Source organism: Thalia democratica, chromosome 4, assembly GCF_965202585.1.
Source record: "Thalia democratica chromosome 4, ktThaDemo2.hap1.1, whole genome shotgun sequence".
Lineage (NCBI taxonomy): Eukaryota > Metazoa > Chordata > Thaliacea > Salpida > Salpidae > Thalia > Thalia democratica.
In genome coordinates this window covers 52248303-52276239 of record NC_139168.1, presented here as the reverse complement: position 1 = coordinate 52276239, position 27937 = coordinate 52248303, and the positions used below count along the sequence as shown (strand labels likewise).

General features: G+C 24.7%; 1 protein-coding gene across 2 annotated transcripts; it reads left to right on the top strand.

The window, feature by feature from the left end:
- The first annotated feature begins 9290 nt into the window (after positions 1-9290).
- LOC145834435 (carbohydrate sulfotransferase 11-like) lies at positions 9291-23738 on the top strand. 2 transcript variants are annotated; one of them, XM_082941863.1, is made up of 6 exons: positions 9291-9469; positions 11867-12010; positions 12844-13001; positions 15703-16019; positions 20225-20365; positions 22821-23738. In XM_082941863.1, exons 1-6 carry the CDS (start codon positions 9316-9318, stop codon positions 23146-23148), a joined length of 1242 nt encoding a protein of 413 aa, XP_082797989.1. In that variant the 5' UTR covers positions 9291-9315; the 3' UTR covers positions 23149-23738. The 2 variants fall into 2 exon arrangements, with proteins under 2 accessions (XP_082797989.1, XP_082797991.1); XM_082941865.1 differs by lacking the exon at positions 11867-12010.
- Positions 23739-27937: the final 4199 nt, after the last annotated feature.

The following is a 27937-nucleotide window of genomic DNA, read 5'->3' as shown; positions in this document are numbered from 1 at the left end:
AAAGATGCCTAAATTGGCATGAGATTTGAAAAGTATTCAAACTAACCTGAATAAGTCTGAGTGTGTGGCAACGTTTACTTGTTTGTTTACTTAATTATAAACTATTTTGTTTAATTATATAAATTGCTTTTAGAAGGATAGAAAAAGGTTCAAAAAATTTGGTCTATGGACCTGGTGTACAAAGGAAGCTTTCGGTTATCGAGTCGTACACAACGAGTATAAAAATTTAATATATTTACTATCCCTAAATCTAGTTTGTATTAGTTGGAAAAAAACCACACCTGTGTATATTAGTATGCAATGTATAGAGATATATTATTTTCCAAAATAAATTGTTTGAAAAATGAAAATGTATACCTAACAAAAACTGTTTTCATTTAGGTCATATATATTGTTTTAAATGTGTCTTCACACACTTAGATATTACATACAAAACAATAACAATAGAAAATTGTTCTTAATCTAAATAAGTATTAAAAAAAATAATGGTTCAAAAAATAAAAATCTGTGTGGATTGTTGTGTCTGAGAATGATTTAAAGTACAAAGGAAACTTCTAAAAAATCAAAATATGTCAAAACCGAAATAAAATAAACTTTACTTCTTATTACTATGTTATTTTAAATGGTTTTATGCACACTCAAATTTTAGTTATAGTGATAAAACATCTAAAAGAAACTTATGTTTAAAATACATGTTTAACAAAATACCTAAATTTAAAGAAATTACATCTTAATTAATAATTTTGCATTACTTTTTACATAATTGAAAAAATTTGCATTTAGTTAGTTTACGAAGTAGCTATTATATAAATATCTTACTAAATCCAAACACTCTTAACACTATTTTTTCAGATGTTGTAAGAAAAATTTCTTAAGAAACTGAGAAAAAAAAACACTCGTTGAATGCTAAACTGTCTTTTTCACATTTTAAAGCTAAAGCAGAAAAGTCTTTTGATTGTTTTAAAATGTTATACAGGGACTTAAAAGGTAATTAGTCAAATTAAACAAAATTACCGAAAACAATTTGACTTATATATATATTTTTGCTCAGCGGGCCACAATTACCTGCTCGCGGGCCACAAAGTTTTCTTTCACGGGCCGCATTCCACTCAAAAAATAAATGTGCTCGCGGGCCGCAGTTTGCCGACCCCTGGTTTAGAGCTTAAATTTTTTTCAAATCTTCTAAAAGAAAATGAGTATAGATTGAAAATAAATAAAACTGGAATTGTATTATTTCAACCAATAACATTACTTTTTAAACACAAGTTTTGAAGTAAAATAGATAAAAGTACTAGTAGTTGGGAGTTATAATAAATAGTAATCTTAAATGGTCAGAACAAATTTAAAATTTAAAATAATTTCTTGAAGACACTTGGTGTTCGAAACCAAGTATTTTTAAATGAGAAATCTTTGTGTTTAATTTATATTCCAATCTAAATGAGCCACTTTAGGTTCGGTTTGATGCGTTAAGCTAGAACTATTTAAAATTAAATTAAAAAAGTAAATATTTAGTAAAAAAACAGTTAGATGCATATCGAGAGCTTTTTTAGGCTTTTTTAAGTTGGGTAATTTTTCTTTTTTGATAGAAAATGAAGTATTTTTCATAGTAGCTTTTAGTATAACAACTTTTAAAATTATTTAAGTATCTGCTCAAATGTTATTAACGTTAATGTTTTATTTTTTTAATAAAAATAACTAATTATTAAATTCTAAAAAATATTTTTGTTATCATTTATTATTATTTCTCAAAAAAATATTTTATAAACACTGTCTTAATCAATAATCCCATTGGTATAAGTAATTAAATCAGAAAAAAAGAAGAAGAAGATAGTATTTGTAGAAGTTAAGTATTTGCTAAAACTTTAATATAAAAAAAAACAAATTGTATGTTTTAAAAAAGTACTAAATATTCTTAAATAACTAGTATTTATAAATTTATTGTTTTGTGAGTTTATTTGTAAAATAATGCTTACTCAATTAATGATTAATAGTATTGAGATCCTCATTTCAAATTGATTTCTAATTTGAAACAAAAACTAAAAAACCATAAAAAGCTACAAGTTAGTAGATAATAGTTGTTGGATAACACTTAAAACTAAACCAGTTTTTTTATTTAAATTTAACTAATAAACCTTTTTTTAAATGTGGCTGCTTTATTTTTATTTGATTTTTTAGAAATTAAAGCAAGCTTAGATTAACTAAACTCCCATATAAAGTTATTTTGTTGCATATCAGTGCGGCAAATAGTTAAAACAATTTATATTAAAATCATTAGGTAACATGCTTGATATTTTTATATTTATGTTGAGAAATAATAAATTAAATACATTTAAAAAAAAATCTTCGAAAACAAAAAAAAAATTGTTATTTTAAAAATAAAGTAAATGTAAAATACTAATACAATGCTTTGTAAACTATTTTTTATACAAACTTGGTAAAACTTGTTCTGTTTTATAATTTAGTTACTGATAATTAAATTTAGATGAATACAGGTGTCTCATCAGCCGCTTATAAAAATTGAGCCATAGCTTATTTACTTAAAAAAGAAAGAGATATCCGGTATCAAGGCTCAGAAACTTTCATGTAAAATTTCTTTTTTTTACCCTTTACGTCTTTATTTTCAGTTGTATGTTAAGTAATTTTTCTATATTGAAACTGCTAACTAACTTATTACTTCGTAAATTATTTGATATCACTTTTTTTCAGTTTGATTGTAATTAATAAAAAAATAATTTTCCATTTAGTACATCTCAAATAAGAACTTTATTAACTATCTTAAGGTTTGCTAAACATTCTTTATCTGTTTTTATAAAGTTTTTGAGGTCTACTATCTGTATTTGGCTACTTAAAGTATAAATTTTATCACACCTTTACTTAACATTTTGTCTCAACGTCGAAAAGAATTATGAATATATGATCGGCAATACAAAAACAATTATCATCTAAAAAGTCTGTATCAATATGTAAACTTAAGTAGTTTTTTACTACGCTAAAACTAGCAGCTTTTAAAATTTTACTATTAGATGACATAATAAAAAGTAGTAACTTACGTTTTGTAAAATATTAAATATAGTTAAACGTTTTAGATCTTTAGTTTGTATAAATATGGCATAATACTTAACATAATAAAGCCCGGGTCTCAGTTTACCGAAGGCTTGTATTCTGCTGATCGAATAGACATGATCAAACCTCCATGTTAAACTAATCTAGTAATGTGTTCAAAACAGTGATTTAAAATCTAATACCAAAACTCTAAATCCAGTTTAAAAAAAGTTACAGTCAATAGTGTATGGGTTGGCAACATACGTCTTGCCAAACATAAAATATAACGATTGTTTTCGAACATTCCCTTGATTTAACTATGTGGAAATTTTAATGTTTATCAATGACTATTGAACAACAGTTTTACTTTTAAAATGTGTTTTTTTTAACTTCTTTAGTGTGTTTATTTTATTTAAAGTACGACGGCCTATATATTTTCTGACAATATTTTCTGACAAATCCGGTCTGCAAGAATTTTTCTACTTTATTTTGTAATTAATAAAAACTGTTGACCGAATTTATAAGCAAAAACTTAGAAAAATAGTCTTTTTCATACGTAGTTTAGTATAAATCAGAAACGTACAAAGCATATAAAAACTTACAATAGCTCAACATTTGAATATTTTGGAAACTATTTATAACATATATTTTTGGTATTGTACAATTAACGCCTTAAAAACTCAGTCTGTTATCGTTTTATAAAAATAAAGATATTACAACTAAAAAACCACTATAATTTACATCTGTTAGTTCGTGCTTACACTAATTAAAAGAAGTATGCATTAGTATAGTCGTAAAATAGCTAGTTTATAAACATTCATAAAAAGTTTTATTTTGCTTCTAAATACATTAAAAACGCTTATAAAAACAAGAATAATATTTTAAACGTGTGCACTTAGTTAAATATTATCAAAAAAATTTGCAATCGTAATACACGTAAGTATTAAGCTCTAGATAAATTTTATGGTTGCATATGCAAGTATATATAAAAGAAAATTGATATTTATGGCCTAGTATCTTTAATGAAATTAAAATGAAATTTTAATTTTAAATTTAATTTTAAATGAAGCTAAAATAATAGGGTAGTTTGTTAACAAGTCAAACTTATTTTATCAAAGTAGTATATATTCCATTGTAGTTGTCTTAAACTTTAAATAGATTTTTCAATGCGATTTTAAATAAAATGAACACTTTTATAACTTTTGTTCTAGAATATATACAGTCATTAAATTGATCAAAAAGTTTATTACTTTTTTTAATATATTTAAAAGTAGAAGCCACTAAATTAAAATTTATTCGTCTTAAAATTGTAAATGAAATAAAGTAAGAAAACCAGTTTTTAAAAAGGAATTATTTTCAATATAACAGTATTAAAAATGAAAACTCTAAAATAAGCAAGATTATTTTTTTCTCTTACCTAACTTAAATGATACACAGTACTACTAATTATAACTAAACACAATTTGATATGGTAATTTTAACTAACCTCAAAGTGCATAAGTTAAAAAACTGTTAAATTAGAGTCTTTAATACTAAAGAGCTAATTTATCAAAAGTTTATTCAACGATTGTCACTTTAGCTAACACTGTTTCACCTAAAAGGATCTTCAGAGCTTTTAAGTAGCAATAAAATAAAATAAAGCACACAACTATATATAGTAAGATCAAATAATGAGATAGTAATTAGTAATTATTAGTTATTATATTTATGTACTTAAAAGAATTTAAGGGAAAATAATTAATTAAAAAAAAAGTAAACATTTTACAGAATCTAATAAAAAACTAAGTAAAAACACTCATCAAAATTAAATAGTGCTTTTAAATAAAACAACAACAATAATAATTAATAAAACTTGAGGTGGTAAAATAAACATAAAAAATTTACAAAAATAATTAAAAAATTAGAAATAGCAAGATCTAAAATTGGGCACATAGAAGTTAATTATTTTCTTATATTAATTGTTTTAACTCTACCCGCTTTAGCAATAGCCATTATTTCTATATTGCAAATGGAAGAATTATCTGCCTTTCTAGGTACTGAGCAGTTGATTTTATATGACGATTGCTATTTTATTTTAGAGAGTTCGATACTATTTGATATAGCAAATTTAGTCATGGCTGTTGCTTGTGATTACTAGAAAATGCTATACTTGTGCTGTTGCTATCTTGTTTTTAAAGAAACTTTAAAAGGCATTCATCACAAATTGGGCAGGGTATCTTATTTCTACTATTGCAAATTTTGTTCGTTTTATTTGCTGCTTCTAAAATCTTTTTATTATGAGATTTGATGATATTTTTATGTTAGGTAGACAGCTATACAAATTTTAATTGTATTCCTATTAAATTAGTTTTATTTAAGTATAATATGAATATATTATACTCTTTAGAATTTTAAATTATTAATTTTAAAAAACAAACAAACTTTTTCCATTGACAAAAGTTAAAATATGAAATTATACACTCAATTTTTTCTTGAGTACCATGTTTTTATTCTTATTGGTAATGGTTTAAAAAGAACACTTTTTTTTACAGATATACGAGACTTTAATTGTATTCAATAGGAACAAAACGAGCAAAATTTACAATTATTTAAATAAGATAAACTGCCCATTAAATGGTGAATGCCTTTTAAAGGGTGTATACAAAACTACAGTCAGAGATTATGAAATTGGTTCAACGGGAATTTTTTTTTTTAAACAAGTATAGCATTTTTAAGAAATCACAAGAAACAGTCATGGCTAAGTTTTCTATATCAAATAGTATCAAATTCTCTGAAATTAAATGACAATCATTATATAAAATCAACTGCTCAGTACCTAAAAAGGTAGACAATTCTTCCATTTGCAATTTAGAAACAATGGCCGTTGCTAAAACGGATAGAGTTAAGACAATTAATATAAGAAAATGATTAACTTCTATGTGCCAAATTTTAGATCTTGTTATTTAAATTTTTTTTAATTATTGTTTTAAATTTTTTATGTTTACTATACCACCTTAAGTTTTATTTATTATTATTGTTGTTGTTTTATTTAAAAGCATTATTTATTTTTGACGAGTGTGTTTATTTAGGTTTTTTTTAGATTCTGTAAAAAAAAATTTAATTAACTAGTTTTCTTTAAATTCACTCAAGTTTATAATTATGATGACTTATTAATTGCTAATTACTATCTCATTACTTGATCTTACTATATGTATTTGTGTGCTTCATGCTAGTTTATTATTAGTTAAAAGCTCTGAAGATCCTTTTAGGTGAAACAGTGTTAGCTAAAGTAACAATCGTTGAATAAATTTTTGATAATTTCTTAGTATTGAAAAGAATATCAGATAAATTTAAAGTGCTGTGGCTTTGCTAGATGTAGTTACTGATTGTTGCCGTGACGATAAAAAAAACATAAAACATTTTTTTAATTAAAAACTCTGTTTTAATTTGTTTTCAAACTTTGATTGAAATAAATTGTGTTCATTTTAAACCATTACCAATGAGAATAAAAACATGGTACTAAATAAAAAACGGATTATATAGTTTCATATATTAGCTTTTGTTAATGGAAAAAAACAGTTCAACTTTTTTTTAGGTTATAATTTTAAAATTTAAAATAGTATTTTTTATTCTTGTTATACTTAGTTAAAAAAATTTTTGCAAATAAATATATTATTTACATATCAAATTCTGTCGAAATTCAAAAAGTGTTCGCAATTTTGCAAATTATGTACAGCAATTTTTATAACTTGCATGAAAAACATTAAATACGGTAGGATTTGTACTAACAATTAAAATAATTTTTAGTCTGATGAACTTTTATGCTGCGGATATTTTTAATATTTAATTTTAATCACATAAGTTGTTATTTTTTCAATATTTCAAATTGTTTAAAAAAATAAAACTAATCGCTCCACCGATATTGAAGAGTGATAGAAAAAAAAAAAAACCTCTTCAAAACTATCATACTAAAATATTTAATTTGTTGTTTGCATAGTTACTAAAGGTTTATGAAGAAATTTTAGTTAGTACAGTATTTTAGAAGTTTTAATGAAGTTTTATAAAAGCTACTCAAAGTAGTTTTTATAAAAAATATATTTAACAACTTGAAAATAATAATAACTGAACATAAGCGTTAAATATTTAGATATGACAAATTAGTACATTAAATTTTGAAAAATTTAAACAATGATCATAAGTAGTTCTAAGTTGTTTCGAAAATTAATAAAGTTGCACCCAATTGCAGATAAATATATTTTAAGAAATTTTAAAACTAAACTATTTTTATTTACTTGTCACATTACTGTCCTAAATATAAATTTGTAAATAAAGTTAGTTTTTAAAAAGTTTATATATTTTCCTAGTTCGTACGTTAAAGTATTTGGCTTTTATTTAAAAGTAAGTTCAAATGATTATCAGTCGACAAATAAAGTAAAACCAAAAAGCTTGTAATATGAATAAAGTTAACTAAAAATTGTGCTTTTTTTAAAAATTTCATGCATCACATAAATCTTAAAAATATTTATGATTCTTTTTGAAGGATAACTCATTCTTCAATTTTTTTATTGTTCGCAACATTTTAAGAAATAAACTTTCTGTCTTATAAGTTATAAACAATTTCAAATTACTTTGTAAATTAACACTTTTTTTATTAGCCTAAGATATTACTACACACACAGCTCCAAAAACTTGAGTAAATAACAAAAACATGAATTGCTTAATGTAAACACAAATATCAAAACTAATACATGTTTAGAAATGTTGCTTTTTCATTCAAAGCAATTAGAGTGTTCAGTTTTGGGTTTTACTCTTTGATTAACACTTAACCTAACTTTTAATAACAACATTGATCTTAGTGAAACAAAAGAAGCATTTATCGAAAGCAAAATCAAATGTGAAGCTATACCAAACTTACTAGTACGTAAAACAATGAGAAATATCTCAAAAAATTTGCAATTTAAGCAATTGAAATAATTAAAAGTATTGTTGTTCTAAAAAACTTAGTCTTATTTCTGAAGATATAAAGCTCTATAGAAACTGTATTTAGAACTTAGACTATGGATAGACAACATAGGCCCAACAAAAATCTCTGGCCCGCGACAAAAGTTTTACTTCAAAATATCTTGTGCAATTCACATAAAACTTGGATTTTTCAAAAAAAAAAAGACTTATTCTTTATTTAATTTTTAGTACAGTGCTTGTTAAATGTTAATTTTACTGCAACTTTACTTTAAAAAAATTTCTTTTAAATTTCTAGTTTAACTTATTTTTATATGTGACCTTTTAATACCTTTTTTAACAAGTACGGATTACTTTTTGTAAGTCTTAATCGAAAGCTTTAAAAGTTGTCTATTACTACAGTAGACCAAAAAATTATGAAACTATCTACCTTGGCAAGTTATATGGTGCGGTTGAAACGTACCTAGATAACTACTCAATAAGACCAGTGCTATTTAACGTATAAAGTCTTGAGAATAACTTAGTTAAAAGGTTGTTTGCATGGTAACTTTATTGTGCTATCATCAATCGAATTTGTACATAAAAGATAAAAAAACTTTTTTATACAAAACACTTTAAAAGCGTGTATTCTCAAGCTCCACTAAAAAAGTAATCAAGGATATATTAAAAATTGTTTATGACAAAAATAGTATATAATTTTTAATAAACTAAAATCACTAAGGTTATTTTACGAAAAATTATACATTTATGTTCTAAAGTTTATTTCTTTACGCATAAAAGTTCTAAAAACAAAACAACCAAGTGTTTGCGATTGGCAGCCTAAAATACCTAGTTATAACTAGTCGGTATGTAATTTCTAAAGAAAACTCTCATCAACAGTAAACTTCTAAACACAACCTCTATTCTACGCGAAGAAAGTAGACAATATATTTGTTCTCATCAAAGAAAAACAACGATTCAAACAATCTCAACTACGAAATGAATAAACTACAATTCAGATTATTTTGTCTAGATTCTGTTGAAATCAAGCTGAAATTTCTAGACACTAAAGCAAAACACCATTTTAATGGACTAAACGTTACTGTGCTTAGAAAACTAACAGATACTATTTTAACTTTGCAATAAGTCCGGTCGAAAACCTTGAAAGCTCGGTTTAAGATTTTTACTTTTGCTCTAACTTTTTTGTCTTCTAAGAAAAGTCATCAAAAATAACAAACTTACTACTAAAAAATCGGCATCCAAAAACGCTTATCCAACTGGTGTATTAATTAATTACTTATATTAAAAAAAGTTTTTTACTTTTTAGAAAGTTTAATATTATAATTATCCTTAAGTATGGATGTTAGTAAGTTATTTGTTTTCTGTAACATATTATTTGTTACGTTTTGCATTTGGTTTATCAGCAGTAACAAGTGCCTGTACAGAAAAAAATTACAAAATTCTTTAAAAGAAAGAATCAACAATCAAGTATTGACGAAACAACAAGTAGGTAAGTCTCATTTTTTAATACTTGTTTAAAATTTTGGTAAAAAAATCTTGTAAAATTATAATTTTCAAATCAAAAGTTTATAAATATTTTATTCTTTTTTTTATGTAAGTTGTAATACGGTTTTACACTTTTTTGTTATACATGATGAGCATTTATGAGGTAAAAGTTATGTGTATTTGCTCAAAGTTGCATAAAGTTTTGCCTTAAACTTAGTCGTGCATAAAAAAAAAAAGATTATAAATTACAAGCTTCAATAACTTTAACCTTTGACGATAATTATATGCAAGAATTAGTAGTTCAATGAATAAACATATAGATTTCTGAATTTTTTTTCATGTATAATAGTTACAAAATAAAAATGATAGCATATCTAAACCTTTTATAAACGGCTTAAACAACTTTAAGACTTCAGCTATGAATTTAAAATAAATACTTTAGATTACTATTATTTCAAGTTTATTCTTCATATGATGGACCTAGGCATCAAAACCAATCTAGGCCACTTAAACTGAAAGACACATAACGAAAAAATAAAAAATTAAAATAACACAAAAAGATCATTTTGTTTAAAATAAATAAAAAAACATAACTTAGTATAAAATTTATAGGTTATCATAAAAAGCAAAATTTTTTATCTAAAAATTATACTTATTTACGCTTTGATGTAGAACGATCAACATGAAATATTTGAATGCATTGACTAACAACAAAAATCAAAACCTAAATCCCCAAGCACATTAACAACAGACTGACCAGATAAATGATCATTGAAAATTGAAAAAGGACTAACCATTAATAGAGGAAAGGCTAATAATATTGAACTGTGGACTAAGCTAAATCTTAAAACTAAATCAGTGGTTGATAGAAATTACTTATTAATTTTACTAACAAACACTTTACTTATCTCTAGTTTTTCTACATTTCACTGACCGATAAAAAAAGAATTATGCCAACTCTCATTATTGAAATTATGTTTCCATGTATTTTTTTTGCTATTTCCTCTCAGTGAGTAATTAGTTCTATAAGGTTCAAAAATTCGTTGTATATTAATTGTAGTTTCATCGTTCACTAGTTTAAAAAACTAATGAGGTAAATTCAATTTTCCTGTATTTAAAGATTTAATAATAAGTTTTGTTAATCTATCAAGGTAAGACGTATAAGAAATATTGCAGCGGTTGAAATTAATCTAGTAAATTTTCTTTGAATAAGTTATATATGTTTAATATCTTTTTTTAAGTATAGAGACCATTTTAGTGTGTTATATTCCAATTTAGGACCATTGTATATGAGAAACAACTTTTTAAGGTTTTTTATATTCGTAGACTTAAAGCTCTTTAAAACTTGAAAAGATGTAGTTAATGCAATTCGGTAAAGTTATTTAATATGGTGGTTCCACTTTAAATTTTTAGCAATAAAAGTTCTAAAATCTTTAAACACTTTAGTTGAAGATAAACTTATATTGTTAATTTTAAAGATTTTTGATAAAGTTTCTTTAATTTTTTGTTAGTACTCTTTTAAACTCAGATTTACTTACAAAACCTAAGTTTTAAACTCAATAAAGTTTAAAAATATCTAACTTAATTACTTTCTATTTGATTTATTATAATAAAGTTTTATAAAATAAGTTAACATTGAAACATAGTTAACCTACCATTTTCAACAACAATTATTATTTTTACTTAAATTTTGTTAAACTTTTATTGACAACAAATGCATGCATCTTTTAGTTAAAAAAATAAAATAACTTATGAAGTTTAACAACTAAAGATCTCAACTTATTGATAAGACGAATATCAAATATTTTAATATTTTATCTTCAAAACAATTTTTCACTCAAAAATAGATCATCAGATAATAAAAAAAATTGTTTAACTAGAAATATATTTAAATAAGACTTTATTGTTAACTGATGATCTCTTTTTTTTGAGTGAAACATTGTTTTTAAAACAAAATCTTAAAATACTCGAAGCATAGAATAACAATAATTTTAACTGTCAAAATAAGAGTTGTAAAATAATACTCCACCTAATCTTTTTTAATATTATTTAAACAAACCTTTTTAAAGACGAACTGATTGAAAAATAATTTGTCGTTTTTTGTAGCTAATTTTTTTATCAGCCTTTATTTTAAGTAAAATTTTACATGTTGTTTTATATTTACTATAAAAAGTAGGAAGCTATTGATAATGAGAACCATATCAATCAAAAACTAGTTTTTACAGTACCACTATAAATAAAGCTATTAATTTAGGCTTACAAAAATTATTTGCTTTCTTATTGACAAAAAAAAGTTTACTTTTTATGCTGACTGTATAGAAAAATAAGAGCTTTACTTGTTTATGTTAAGTTCTAGTAAATATCTAAATTTGATAAGATAATTAAATAATGTTTAAAATAGAAAGTGTTTGGGGAAACTGGGTTCATGGACAATGTAGTGTTACATGTGGTAATGGCAGCAAAGTACTTAGTAGAAAATGCTTACAAGGAAAATGTCAAGGAAATTTTACAAAAATTGTTCAATGTTCTATTAACCCCTGTTTAGGTTTATATAAGTTTTTAAAAACAAATCTGTTTAATTTTTTTATATTATATAACGTATATTTCTCGGAGTTCTGTAAAAAGTATTAAGTACTGCAAGAAATAAGTAGAATATGAATTAAGTGAACATGTGTATTTACTAAAAATAATTCATAGCTACCATAGATTAATGATTAATAGCACATACAATGTATGTTATATAATATGACTTTTATAAATTTTAAAAGTGAGTAAATTAACAAGCATTAATTTTTTTGTGGTACAAAATTTTTATAAAAAATACCAACAAATACTTTGCATATTTATTGAAGTAGAAAATTTTTCGATTCAAACTTATTTGATCAACTACTATTTTGTATATCTAAGCTATAGAATATAATATTACCATTTATGAAAGCTTGATAATAGATACGCCATAATTAATTTAAATAAAAAATGTTAAATAAATACTGTTCACGTTCAGATAAGAAATTGATAAAAATTCACTAAATAAGACTTTTTTAAAGATTAGTAAGTAGATAGAAACTTAAGATTAAAAGAATGTTACAGTAAAGTATATACGTACAAGTTTCAAAATAGTATAAACGTCAACAATAACAAAAAAGTAAACATGAAAATGATTGAAGTAATCTATAGTTGTCGGGATTTAGCTAATATACTTATTTAAATGGAGTAAAGTTATATTATTAGAGAATTGTTTTGAAATTTAAATACCTGGTGCACGAAAAAACCTTTCGGTCATCGAGTCGCACACCACTCGGATACCTTTTAACGTTTTATCTAGAACATATATAGTAAGATATAATAAGGTAGTAGTAAAATTAATCTGTTTAACAGCTGATGGAGATTCTGATTGGATTGATCCTTCAGTTAAAAAAAGACTATTAGAAATTGAAAATAGATGTAAAACTTATAAACCAAGAAGTAAAAATGACATTTTTTCAAGAATGGTGTACAACGACAAATACAAGTTTATATTTTGTGAAGTGCCAAAAGTTTGTAATTAAAATTAACTATTTTAATTTTTCTAACATTGACTAAAATTTGTAGGTTTCTAATTGCTTCCTTTTTTATTTTCTTCAAAACTAGAGATAACATACTTTTTAAATTAAAACAAAATTCAGATATCTGTACGTAAAAAGTTTTAAGACTGGTTCTTTAAAAGTTTCTGCATGAAATAAGTGTTTTATTATTGTTTAGCACCAAAACAAAGTTATAATTTTGAAAAGTATACCTGAAAGGTTATACAAAAAAAAATATTTAAGTATATATAAAGTGTTCATTAATGAGTGTTATATCCCTAAAGAAAAGGTTGTTTTAAAAAGAATCATAAATTATTTTTCTTAAATCATTACAAGGGGTAGATCTAGAGTGCGTTTGAATGTATATTTTATATATATAAAATTTGATGCATTTTATATGTACACCAGATTGTGCTGGGTCTTTTTATTTTATGGTTGTCTGGTTAGTTAAAGAGTAATTGTTTGAAAACTAGTATAATAGAGTAAATTTATAATTAATATTCTATTTTAATTATTATTATTATTTTGTTACTGTGTTAGATTTTAAGATAGTTTTTTTTTATTTTTTCATTTACTTGTTTTTTTTTTCAGCATTAAAAGTTAGAGTTAAAAGTAAAGTGCTAGTTAATTTTTTTTTCTGAGTATTGTGTTAAGATAATACAGAGCTTATTCACTTATCCGGACATGTTGGGCAACATTTTTCACTAAACAGGTCCGGATAAGCATTTTTCCGGATAAGCATTTTTCCGGATAAGTAAAAAAACATTTTTTTTAATCAAATAATATAACTGCTACATATTATGCAATGCATGATAAAAAATAATAGCTCAGCTCCTCTTTTTCTGCTTAAAACATTTCTTCACTTATAAAAACTTCGTAAAAATTCGACCTGCCTATGCTAAACTGTTCCATTATTAAAGACTTTGACACATTGTTTTTTACCATTTAAAAAACTTCTAGTTTCTTTTTTAATGGTTAGTGCAACTCGTTTTTTTTTGATACCTTGTCTATTTTTAAAACCTTGTATGTTGAGTGTGTCAAACTTGAATAACTTATAAATAAATAAAAATTTCATGCACTTCATCTTTTACAAAGTTTTTGAGTTAACAACTTTAAAAAAATTGTTAACTAAAAGTCAAACATAAAATAACTGTTATATATTAATTTTATAAACTCAACTTTGAACTTAATCAACTATCAAAAAAACTTTAAAAGTTAAAAAAAATACATTGTAAATAGCACTGCTTAATAAATTTTTTAAAACTGACCTACTTTACACAAAAACTTTTTTGATAAATTACTTTGAATAAAGTTAGAATGTAAGCTTTAGTAGTATTATTAGGAAATAATAGTGAACTAAGTTGCAGTATTTGTAAAATCAATTAAAATTTTCTTACAGCATGAAAGCTTTTTTGTATCACACAAAAAAGTTTGTGTCTAATTTTGATTTTCTTTTCTTCTCGACTAAAACTGTCCGGATAAGTGAGCGTCTGGGTAAGTGAATAAGCACTGTACTAACAAACTTTTTAACTATTATTATTTAATATTTTGATTTTTATTTCTTAAATTTCAATGTCTTTTTTTTCTCTCTACTTTTTTCAGTATTTTTTATTTCTAAATATATCTATAGAACTTTATTTTTCTGTTAGATATTTGATTATTTTAGCTTGTAACAGCTGATTATGAGTTGACACTGGTGGCGTTGACCACACAATTGGATTGTTGATGTATTTTTTGTTGCAGCTTCGGAAAATGCTTGTTTGGGGATTTGAGCTTCATTACTTTCCAAAACTTAGTTTTTTTTATTGTTCAAATTTTAACCTTGTTAGTGTTTGCCAAATGAAGTGTTACCAAGAGAGATTTTTTAAGTTGAACAGATATTTTTTTTTTGGTTAGTTTAATGTTAATTTTGAAAGGGCAGGTAGAATTACAGGTGATGACAACTTACTGGCTCGACATTCAAAAAACGTTTATCGTTGTAGTGTAGAGGGAAGAGGAAGTCTGATGTTTTTCTACCGTAAAAAAAACCTTTTAAAATAATATTTTTTTTATAAAAACTTAACTAAATCATGGCTAATACTTTTTTGATCCACGATTCATTAAAAATATAGAAACCAAAAACTATTTTATAAGTCAACGTTTTATTGTATAATTAAAGGTGAACTAACCTTGTTTAAATTTATTAGTCTCAGTTATTTTGGCATCGTTTTTGCCGTAATAAACTGAGTTACTATAGTTTGAACTATAAAAATTAAACTTACATCATTTAATTTTATACACTTAAGTTATCGTAGATTTATCAAGTTTAATTTATTTTTCTCTAACTTAATTGCCATAAAATTTTGTTTAAATTTATTTAGAAAACGTTATACCGATGTAATTAAATTGTTATAAGTTTCTTTTGACGAATCAGTTGTTTAATTCTAATATTCGGTAATTTTCCAAGTATATTTTTTTGTGAAAAAAAGTGCTTATAAAAGAATTGAAAATAACTTATATATTAATATTTATCTAAATCAAGAAAAATAGATTAAATCTTATAAAGTTGTTTTTGTTTTATAAATGTTTACTTACATAAACTTTTTACATGAAACCTATTTATATTCTCTGTTTCTACTTAAAACAATTACTCGTGTACCAGTAAATTAAATAAACATTTATCTAAAATATAAAGGCAGCAAGCACAACTTGGAGAAGGTTTTTGTGGCATTTTGCTGGTCAGCGTGATTATAAGACAGTTAGCGAAGATGATATTATAATTGGTCATAACAAAGAGTTTCGGCTATTAAAGACATTAAGTAAAGAAGAAAGAGAGCGAAGAATGAAAAACTATCTTAAGTTTTTTGTACAAAGACATCCAATTGAAAGGCTTGTATCAGCTTATTTTTCGAAGTTCACAAATAAAGGATCACGAGTTTACTACAAAAATAACTTTGGCAAGCCTGCAGCAAACAAGTATATGCCAGAGCTAGTTCACGGCGTTAAAATCAGGTTCTTAAAAGTATAAACTGTGTAAAACTTCTCCTAACAAAGTTAAAGTTTGAATATTTTTTTTGTATAATAAACAATCTTTAGAACTTTTATTCTGTGCAAGTTAGCTTAAAGCTAAAATTTTTTATATAAGAACATCGGGGACGGGTCAAACATGCACGAAGGGTCACTTTTGCACGAAAGTAAAAATGAAAAAATACAGACCAAGGGTAAGGGTTAGGAGGTTTAGTATTAGTAAAATATATATATAAAAAGTAGTAAATAAAAAAAATAAAAATAATAATGTAAAAAATAGAAAACCGACCAATGGTAAGAGTTAGGAGTAACAGTGATAGTAAACTTGAATCAAATAACTTGTTAAATAAGAAAAAAAGAAAAAACAAATTTTAAGAAGAAAAAAAAAAGTTACCGACCAAATGTAAGATTGTTACTTATAAAATAAATAAATAAAAGTTTAAAGATTGAAGGTAAGGGTTAGGGGTAACAGTGACAGTAAAAAAAATCTATCCGTGCAAAAGTGATACTGTACAAAAGTGTCTTCGAGCAAAAGAGTCCCATTGTGCAAATTATACATTCGTGTATTTTGACACCTACCCAAGAACATCAAATAACTTAAATACACTTGTGAATATATTTTTTTCTATTAAACATAATGCTCACATTATTTTACCGAGATACTCAACTTCCCGTTTAGGGGCCATGACAGAAATTTAAAGGGCCATAAGCAGCAAAGGAGCCAAGGGGGGGGGGGGGTGAGTAGTAAAGGGGCCACAGGGTGGCCTTGAGTCCATAATTTAAAACTAACACTAGATTTTTGAGCGCTTTTTTTATAGTTAAATAAACAATGATATTCTGGAGTTTATGGTGAAGAGCACAAAAAGAAAAAAAGGTCTTAGGTGTACTTAAGGGTAATTTTGAAACTTATACTAGATACTATAAAAACTTAGATATTTAGGGAGCCATAAGCTATAAAAAAGGGAGCCACTTACACTAGTTATTCTGGAGTTGACGGTAAAGATTAAAAAAGAGGTTTCAGGTGTATTTAGTTTCGGAGGGGGCCATAGCTTTATTCATTTTTTAAAGGGACCTTCTAAATAAAAGTTTGGGGAACCCTGGTCTATGTGCTTCCTGAAAAAAATAAAATAGTTTTTATTTATTTTGAGCTCTTAGATTTTTGCAACTTTAAAAATATATTTGTACTTGTTTATTAAAATATTGTGAAATTAAGTGAATATTAATGTTATACGTTTTGACGCTTAAAAAAAACTAAAGAGTTTTACTTATTCAAGAAATAGTTTCCCACTGAATTGGAATGAATACAAATTGAAATAAAATTATACTGAAGTTTAAAGTTTTAAGATATAAAATGACGTAATAATTAAATGTAATGAAATTGTAAATGAAATTTGCTTAAAGGTATTGTATCATTCCGATTTAAAACACCCTCAGATGCCGGAATTTGTGTGCAAAGAAATGTTACACATGGCTGTGTTAGGTGTTGAGTTTAGTTTTGATGGTAAAATGTATAAACAGATAGATGGGGTTGCAATGGGTTCACCTTTAGGTCCTATCTTGGCTAATATTTTTGTTGGTTACCTAGAAAGTAAGTTATTTTTGAACTGTAAAAGTCCTCTCATGTATCTTCGATACGTAGATGACACTTTTGTTATGTTTGAAAATAGACAAGAGAGTTCCAGTTTTCTTAATGATCTTAATAATCTTCACAAAAATCTCAGTTTTACAAAAGAAGAAGAACACAACAATTCGTAAAACTTTTTAGATGTTTGTGTCCAACGATCAGTTGAGGGGGAACTTTTAACTAAAATTCATCGTAAATTAAATTCAGAAGTATTATATGTTCCGTGGGCTTCTTTTGGTCCAGTCAAGCAGAAGTTAGGAGTTTTAACGGGTGTGGTGAAGCGTTTCACCAGACTTTGTTCTCCTTGTTTTCTTGAAGGCTAGTTGAAAACACTTCAAAACACTTTCCTTTCGCTTGGTTATCCAGGTAACTTAGTTTCGAAAGTTATAACAACAGCTAGAAGTTCAACAGCTTTAAAAATGATTGGCCCTCAGAAGTGTCCAGTATACTTAAAACTTCCTTACCTTGGAAATATTTCTGAGAAGTTTTCTAAGAAAATTTCAGAAGAAATAAGCCAAGTTTTCAGCTCTGTTCATTTAAGAATAGTTTTGTATACTGATCGACCTCTAAGTAGAATTTACAAAGATATTTCTCCCACCTATGAAAAAAGTAACATCATCTATAAATTTAGTTGTCACTGTGGTAGTGACTACGTGGGAAAAACATCTAAAAGGTTTCATGTAAGAATCGATCAACATGTTCCGAAAGTCTTGAAAAAGTGGTTTGATGGTCGTTCTGAGAAACCAACTAAAAAATACTTTTCGGCGATTGGGCAACATTTGTTGGACAATCCTGAGTGTGTTAGAAATTATAAAAAGGACAATTTTTCAGTCTTAGTGAGAGCAGAGAACTCATTTCAATTGCATATTCTGGAAGCCTTATGTATTCAATCTTTAAGGCCCAGTTTATGTAAGCAGAAAAAGTTCGTTTACCAAACTAGACTTTTTAAATTCTTATATTAGTAATTTTAAACTAATTAGTTTCTTGTTAAATTTTATTTTTAAGCATAGTTTTAATTTAAAATTTTTATCGCTTCTTTATTTAGATTGTTTTAATTCTACCGAGTTTTATTAGTATACCAAATTTGTTTAGCATTAGCACTTATTTAATTTTTAACATTTGATTATTACGTCATTTTATATCTTAAAACTTTAAACTTCAGTATAATTTTATTTCAGTTTGTATTCATTCCAATTCAGTGGGAAACTATTTCTGATGAGTCCTACTTTGAAAGTACTTAGATAAATTTAAAGAAAATGAAATGTATTCTGTTATATATTTTTAGTAAGTTATGCACCGGAAAAAAACTTATTCAAGAATAGTTGATACGTTTATGTTTTTCAAAATTTTATTATGCGAACAGTGTTTTTCTCAATGAGTTTATCAGTGCTTAAGCTAAAGTTCTGAAAAAATATGTTTGAAAGTCAGAGAAATTGGATGTTGCTTACGAGATTAAATATAATAGTGCTATGTAAACAAAAATAAAATTTAAATTAAAAAAATTTTACTTTAAAAACAAAAAAATATTAGAATGTTATCCTAAGGTTGAAGTTTATTGACTAATTTAGTAATGAATGGTGAAACCATAACTGTTATAAAAACTAAGGGTGTAAGATTAATTAATTCTTGTTAAAAATCCATATTTGAGGTTTAGACATTTCACTTTAACTTAGTTGTTTTACGATTAAAAGCTCTTTAACTAAAAAGTGATTAAAAATATAAAATTTCTATAAACGTTCAAAAATTCTTAAAACAACAGCTAGGAAAATATTTACAATTACCAAAAAGTCTTTTCGGTTATCTAAAGCCATATATTTGTTTAATTTTGAGATGTTATGTTTTTCCATAATACATAGAGTACCGATTCGTTTTAAGTTGAATTTATTTTTGTCCCTGCTTAAAATTCCCAGTTAATACTTTTATCTTTAAGTCCCCAAATATATTTCGAATGCGTAGTTTTAAGCTTTTATTTGCTGTTATTAAAGTAACATTTATGCCGTGTGTACTTTATTCAAACTACAAACCTGATTACTGTACATACTACTTACTGTTCGATGTTATTGCCGTAGCTCTATAGATGACATTTGTTAATAAACTATTTCCATCCACCAAACATTTATATAAGCAGTTGTATTTAGTTGGTTTAGGATTTTGGTTTCTACAATTCGCTATAGACAGCCTCGATATTTCAACTTTTACTTAATACTAGAAGTATATATGTACACTTTAAAAAAAAGAACAACTTTTTCATGTTATTGCTACAATCATCAGCTATTTGAACCAGAAACAAAGACTTAAATGTACAATAAAATAATAAACAAATTACAAAGAAAACAAACGACATTAACAACGTAGTTTTAGTTTTGTTTGAAGCATATTATTGTTTTCTGTTCTAAAATTCTATAAAATTCTAAATTTTTTAATTTACTTTAAATATTCTACTTTTTCGTATTAATATCAAAAGACTGATTAATTGTTGAGTTCATTTGCTTAAACAAACTTACTTGACCATACGTGAGTATAAATAATTAAAAAGTATACATCAATTAAATAAATATTTTGACAGAAATTTTACACAAAATGATTTTGAAAAGCAGTTGAAAAAAACTATGATATTTCGAAATTTGAACCGTATTCAACAAAAAGAAGTTGTAGATGCTGTTAAAAAGTTACGAAAAGGAGAAGTTTCTTTTGAAATCTTTCTAAAGTAATAAATTTTTTTTAATAGTTATAAGATATTCAAAAACTTTTTTATTACAAATTTCAAAATACTTACATAAAATATATTTAAAATAAAAACTATTTAAAGTCATTATTAGTATATACCAAGCAAAAATTTAATTTCTTTATAGTTCAATAAACACAAACCTATAACCTTTTCTCTTTGAAGTAGTGTTAATTTTAGAACTATTTAAAAAAACGAAACAACTATAGTAAAAGACGATTAAATAAGCTCAGCTTTTTTTAAAGTAGATAATTTTAAAATGCTTTCGTGAATTATAAAAAAATCTGTTAAAAACTAACAAAAGCATATATTTAACTAAAATTCTTAAATAATGAAATCTTATATAGTAGGATAAAAACCATTTATTGATGTTCTAACGATAACAACTTATGGCAACAAAAAAAAAATCAAATTATATTTAAATCGTAATAAATTATGTTTTTAACTATTGTTTTTAAAAGTATTAAATTCCATCATCTATTTTATTGCATATATAACTTAATACTTATTACTACTTTAAGTTTAAATAATGGTACCTACCTTATAGCTTTTTATAATATTTTAGTTAAAGTTAAATTCTTTTATTAAATTTTCATCTAGATTTTTTTATAATAAATACAATAGGTATAAGACATAGATGAGGTACGCACAAAATCTAGAAAATGAGAATCAAATGAAGTTTAAAATAAAGTGATATTAAATTACACGAACAAAAACATGATTTTGATACGACTAATGTACATATAAAAAAAAATATCTAGTAACTCTAAAATTTAATACAGAAGATTGCATTTTTATTAAATATAAAAGTATATAAGCTTTATTCACTGTTAAAAGATTAAACCTTGTCTCAAAATTGTAAATTACGCACCTTTAGTTTGCCTGGGTACTTCATCAATGACCTTTTTTTTACTGCATATAAACTTTTTGAAAGAAACACTTTGATAAGATACTGTAAATTCTTAGAAATGATGGTTACAGTGAAAAATACTATTGAACTTTGTGAAAACAACTTTTATGTGCTGACTAAAAACGTTAAAATATTTTTGTGAAACAAATGATTAACGCTAACATCATAAATCTTTGAGCTAAAACTTGTAGTTTTATATTTAAAAACAACTGTTTTTGTACGCAATTATTTTATTTGACTAACGACGTTTCGCTGCCCATAATATGTGAAGAGCTCTACTGAGTTTTAAAGACAACTTTAATATTGAGTAAGTACCTTAATACAATATGTATTTATATACTAGGTTTATCTACTACAAATATGTATCTACAATTTAATCAAAATTAAAAAAAAATCTCTGTAGTAAGTTATATAAAGCAAAACCTTGATTAGAAAATTATGCAAGTTATTATCATATAAAACTTATTAACTTCAGACAATTAAAAAAAAAATATGCCAAGCTTTAGTTTTTATGGTGAAAACAAACACAAATTCAAAATCAAATAAGTTGTAACGTCGGTATTGTAATCTTTTAAAGTAATAAGTTTGTTATTACTGGATCCAACTTAAGTTATAGTTTGATAGGTTTAGAGAGATAGATAGTAACTGAAGCAAATTACAGGTCAACTAAGCACAATACTAGTTAGACTGAGTTGTTTAAGTGTTGATCAACAGCTTATTTTTAAACTAAAAACTAAACTAAAGAAGTATTTAATAAAATATTATAATGTTATCAGTTTTTCTTAAATTTGATTTAAAAACATTTGTTGTGTCAGTATTCATTTTAATACTTTTAAAATACATTTAAAAAAACTTTTATCTTTTAAGTTAGTAATTTTATCGTTTTTCTGAATTGTATCTTTTACATAAACTTTAAAATTAAATTTCATTCCTTATTTTGTTATATAAAGTTAGTTAATTTAAAAGTTTAATTATATTAATAATTAGTTGTTTGTGATTAGCTGTTTTATTTTAAGGCAATAGTGAGAATTTACCTAAGTGTTTAGAGAGCATAAGACATAGACGACTGGTCTGGTAGATAATTTGGTCCTATAGAATCCTCAAGATTAAATTAGCTCTTTAAGCGCTGAACGGTATAATTGTACTTACTGTTTGTAATTGTAAATATATGATTATAGTAAGTAAACATTTTTTTGAATGATTCTTTTATAATAAACTTTAAAAGTCCGATAAGCTGCTTTTATATAATGTGCAGCGAAATGTCTTTCGTCAAATAAATTATTTGCGTTCAAAAAATAGCTGTTTTGGTTTTCCAACGGGCTTTCGTTTTTTAGATATTTAGAGTTTAATGCTTGTTTACTATACGTGTGATATAGTTTAATATTGATTTTATGCTGTTTAAAAAAATCAGTCAGCACCTAAAACTGTCTTTAAATTTGTTTAGATAAACTGTTTAATGATGATGTAATAAAAAAATTTGACTTTTACAATTTAAAAAATAAATTTTACTTTTAAATATTTTTACAGGATAGTTTTCGGTCAATACAACATAAATGGGTATTTAAACACAGACATTCATTGGAGAAATATGGTTGATTTGTGCTTCCCGTGTCAAATAAACTACGATTATGTGATAGATTTTGATAACCTAGTTAGCGATTCTAACAACTTACTGAAATACTTGCAAAAACATGAACTTGAAACAAATAAAGTTTTTATCAACAAACGAAAAACTGCAGTTGTAAAAACTTCTGCTTTTAATGAGATTAGCAAACTTCCTAACGAAACTATTACAAAAATTAAACAGATTTATAAAGATGATTTCTATATTTTTGGTTACAACAATACGGATTAGTACACAACCTTAATTAGTTTTTTATACTTTTAAAATTTCTTTAAATATGCATTTTTGCCCTTATTAGTGGCGTATTCACACTGGTTTCATATAGCCTGTGCTACTCCAGAAATAAAAAGGAACTTTTAACTAGTAAATGAAAACTACGTTGAATCTTTTTTTTTAAAGAAGACTTCCTTATGCTTCCTTACTAAACTTTTAAATGTTAAGTACAACAATTTAAACAACCAAGCACCATAGAAACATTTAGAAGTTTTACTTTTGTGCAATGCGCTATTTGAAATGGCTAAAACTAGTTCTAAATTAAAACTTCTTTATGATTTCATAATAGTTTTTTAACTTTTGAAAAGCTGTTTGTAAAATAAATTTTTAAATAGTTCGCATAAAACTTTTAATCAAAAATGTTAGTATATGTAAATACATTAAGATTTTTTACTGTTTTTGGACTTAACTTTTCAGTTTCACTTCAACGTACTTATCTATTAAAGTTAAAGTAAACTAATTTACTTGTAGAAAATAAGTATTAGTGAAACAAACTTTTACTTATTTTAGTATACACCAATTAAAAAATGACTTCTATAAAAGCAGATTACCGATGTATTTTTTAATATATAATATATTATAGTATATATTCGTTTTTTTAATGTTTAATGTTTTGATTCTTATAGCTTACAAAAAACTGACCATGTCACTTCAACTACTCAATCACAAAATCAATATTGTGCCATATGAACATTTCATTTAAATTGGCCTGTAACTAAAAATGTTTAGCTTTGATCTGTTATTTAAAGATACTTTAATAATCCCAATTCTAAAATCAGAAACTTTTTATTGTGTCATTTTACATTTAATAGTTTATTTAAACTGTCTAAACCAAAATTTATTACCTACCAGTGGCTTTGCGTGGTGTTTTTCTTAGGTGGTGCAGAAAATAAAAAAATCGCCGAGTCGCCCGTGCTCGAGTTGCCGGTGCTTGAGTGGCTTTTAAACTTCAAAACAAGTAACAGTTATAATTAAAAAACTTTAGCTTATGATATAGATAATCATAGTTTTGATATTTATTTTAGTGCACAGTCTTAACAGTTTTAATTCAACTTCAAGAAACAAATTTAACAATATTAAATTTTAGTTAATTTTTTTATTCTTGTCTCTAGCTTGTAAATTATTTTGTATTTAAAGTTTCAACCAACAATTAATATATATTAATAATATCTACATTATTAACAAATATTAGTTAATGTAAAATGAAAATGTACTTGTTTTAAATTTTTAGTTTTGTTTTATATCAACGTTTTAGCCAAAAGCTAATGTCTACTAACACTATCTTTTAACAAAACAACTTAAATTATTTTTTCAGATTTATTTATACTAATGAGATTATTGAGGATGACTTTGTAAATAATTTTTTTGAAAAAATAAAAACCTTATTAAATGACTAAAAATATTTTTTTATGGTGTTATATATTTATTTTATTGTTTATTATATACTTTATTATTACATTCATATATAAAATCATTATTGTTAATTTAATATGAACATTTTGAAAGCTAAATTACATTGTAATAAACAAATACTCTAACATTAGCGTAGATAAATAAATCATTAAAAATATGTATATTAAAAGCTACTATACTAATACTAACTATTCTTTAACTTTTCAAAAAAAATTGTGCTACTAAACTTAATAAAGCCTAGACACGCCCTAGGTCCTTAGCATTTAATTACTTAATTATACCGTTTTTAACAAAAGTATGATAAAACTTTTTTTTTAATAAATTTCGGTTTATAATATGCATGTGAACTTCAATCTGTAAGGTTACGTAAATCTTTTTTTTAAAGTTTTATGTTCATTAAAGTTTGTTTTTCTTTTTTGAAGTTTACGTTTAATTAAACCTAACTGTTAAATACAATTTTTTTCGCTGAATATATTTAATGTAAGCATATAGTGTTTGACTGTAGGGTCTTTTTATACACCAGGCCCTTAGACCACGCTTTTGAGCATTTATTTTCAAGTCTTCAATGAAAATAAACTAATCGAAAAAAGTGATCGAAGTGATATGATTAAAACTTGTTGTTTTCGTGTTTAATAAATTTTATGACAGTTTTCGCGAACGAAGATAATAATTTATTTTTTAGAACTCATAATTAATTCAAGATGATTAAAACTAGGGCAAAAATTAAGTAATTTGTAAGTATATAATTCATTACAAAATATTAGCTTTACAAAAACAATAGTTAACTTAGAATATTAAAAAGTCATAACATTTAAGTTAAATTAAATCCTATAAATTTATATGCAAGAATCAAGGTGGCTTACTTTAAAAATAGTTTTTATTTGTCGTTTTATTTGTATAGTACAAAAATTTTGCATTTTTATTTTTAACACAATAGACTTGTAATTCCTAAACGCTATCTAAATTCTTCAATTAAATGAAGGCTAAGCTTTGAAAAACCTAAGACAAAAGTCTTTTTGATAAAAGAGAATAAAATTTAAACATAAAGACCTACATAAAAAAAAAGTTTTATTTACTTAGTTTTAACTTCATAATCATAGTTTTGTATACAAAAAAATCAATTCAAAATAAAAGTAGTTGATCAGTATATTGTTTTCACTAACGTACTAACAAAAATTTTGTTGTTATTTTTAAAGTAAAGAAGTAATTAAAAGAATTTTTATACTAAGCAAATAACTAATTCTGACACTTTTTTATTTCAAAAGAAATTATGCTTTCATTAGATAAACTTTTACTTATAAATTTTAGAAGTTTTGTGTTCTTATAAACTTTTTGTAAATGTTATAAAGAACAACAAAACAACTTAAACATCAATATTAATTAATTTTTTTTTTTAACATTGAACTTTTTATAGCAAATTCACTGCTCGAAAATAGTTTTTAGAGTTTTCATGTAACTTTTTCCGTTATTTGTAATACGTTCTATTACACTTTTTTTACTTCATATTTAAAAGGTAAAAATTTTTATTTGTATTTATTTTATATATGACAACACTTATTTGTAACGACAATCAGTTGCCTAACTTTATTACATCAAAAATGTTTCGCTGAGTTACAGCTCTTAAAATGTATTACACCCAAGCACAAGCTCGCAATTAAAATGAACTACAATAGAAATAATTCTTTTAACTAATATCAAAAACAGAGAAAGTTGTTTGTTAAGCAATATAACTTAATTATTGACGCTCGATTAAATTCGCTTCATCTCACAAATTGCCATCGGCTGAAGTTTATTGAAAAAAGAAACTAAACTTATTTGATATTAAAACAATCGTTTTTAGGCTGATTGGTAAACAATCGCTTTTCGCATAATGATTTTAGTGATCACAACACACTGAAATGCAAACATTTTAAAAAATCATTAATTGAATTATATAATTTAAAAAATAAAAACAACGCCTTCACTAACGTAAGTTCATTACCAATCCCAAAGGGTTTCTTTTCACAACTAGCTATTAAAATATTCTGGTAAAACGATTAAAGTTAAAAAAAAAAAATGTAGCAATTTTTATTTTAATGTGTTAAATTACAAAAAATAATGATTTGTACCATTTATTTCACCAATGTTGTTTTTCAATGAGTCGTTAGACTTGGTGCTCGAGGGTGATAGAAACAACTACTATTCTAATCAATTTATTTCTACTATGTATTCGTTTTAAGCTAGAGCACAACACTCAACTTTGGTTTCTTGTCTTGAAAAAGACATCAACAAAATTGAGAATAAACAGATAAATTTCACTCGCTTAATATTTCCAATTTATCATATCAAGAAAGATTTACTAAACTTGACTTGAAGTACCTGGAGTATAGAAGATGGGAGTTTGACGTAATAACTGTTTTTAATTTTTTAAATGGTATAAATAAAATATTATTTGATCAAATTAAAAAAAAAAGTCAAAAGAACTATGTATTAAGATAAAACATCAAGAAAATGAAATAGAAATATGAATTTAAAACTAGCCAATGGCAAATTCTTTTTTACACAGAACAATGATTTTATGGAATAAGTTTCCACATGATATATTTTCGCGCGAAAGGGTAGAGAATTTTCGATGAAAACTTATATGTTCTACATACGAAACTCTCCTAAAAAATTTAAACGTTTTATCAGTTATGAATTATGTTTCAAAAATGCTTTCAACTACTTAATTTAAAAATCGAGTTTTCTTATATTAAATTTTATAAATATTATCTTATGATCTCTTTGTTATTTTCTTTATACGTTCTAAGCTTATTTATTTAAGTTTTGTGTTATTGTATTGTAATTATTTAACTTTCTATATATATATATAAGTTGAAAAATATCTTTCTTTTTAGTATTTGCTTTTAGTTTTTACTCATCGTGTGTCATTTTTAAAAGTCACTAACGTTTTAATGTCTGAGTTCAACGTTACACAATAAACAACAATACTTAAAAAGTACTAAAAAAATTATATATCACGGCCCCGCACTTAAACATTTTGTATTTTACTTAATACATACTTTTAATTTTAGTATATTTACTTAAAAGTGCTCGTGCAAGCCATCTACGAGACCTGGCTTGCACGAATCTGAGTTTTCTTTTTTGTATCGCTATATATACTAAGTTTTAAAATATGTTTTGAGTTTTATTGTAGGTATTTTTATTGTTTTCTTATTGTAGGTATAACGTAGACAAATAAATTTTTTTGCTTAGTACTAGCGTTCCGTAATTTAAACTATATTTAGATTATTATAAATTAGGTTTAAATAACTACTATCTGGTTTAACAACTAATAATAAATTTAAATTTTAGT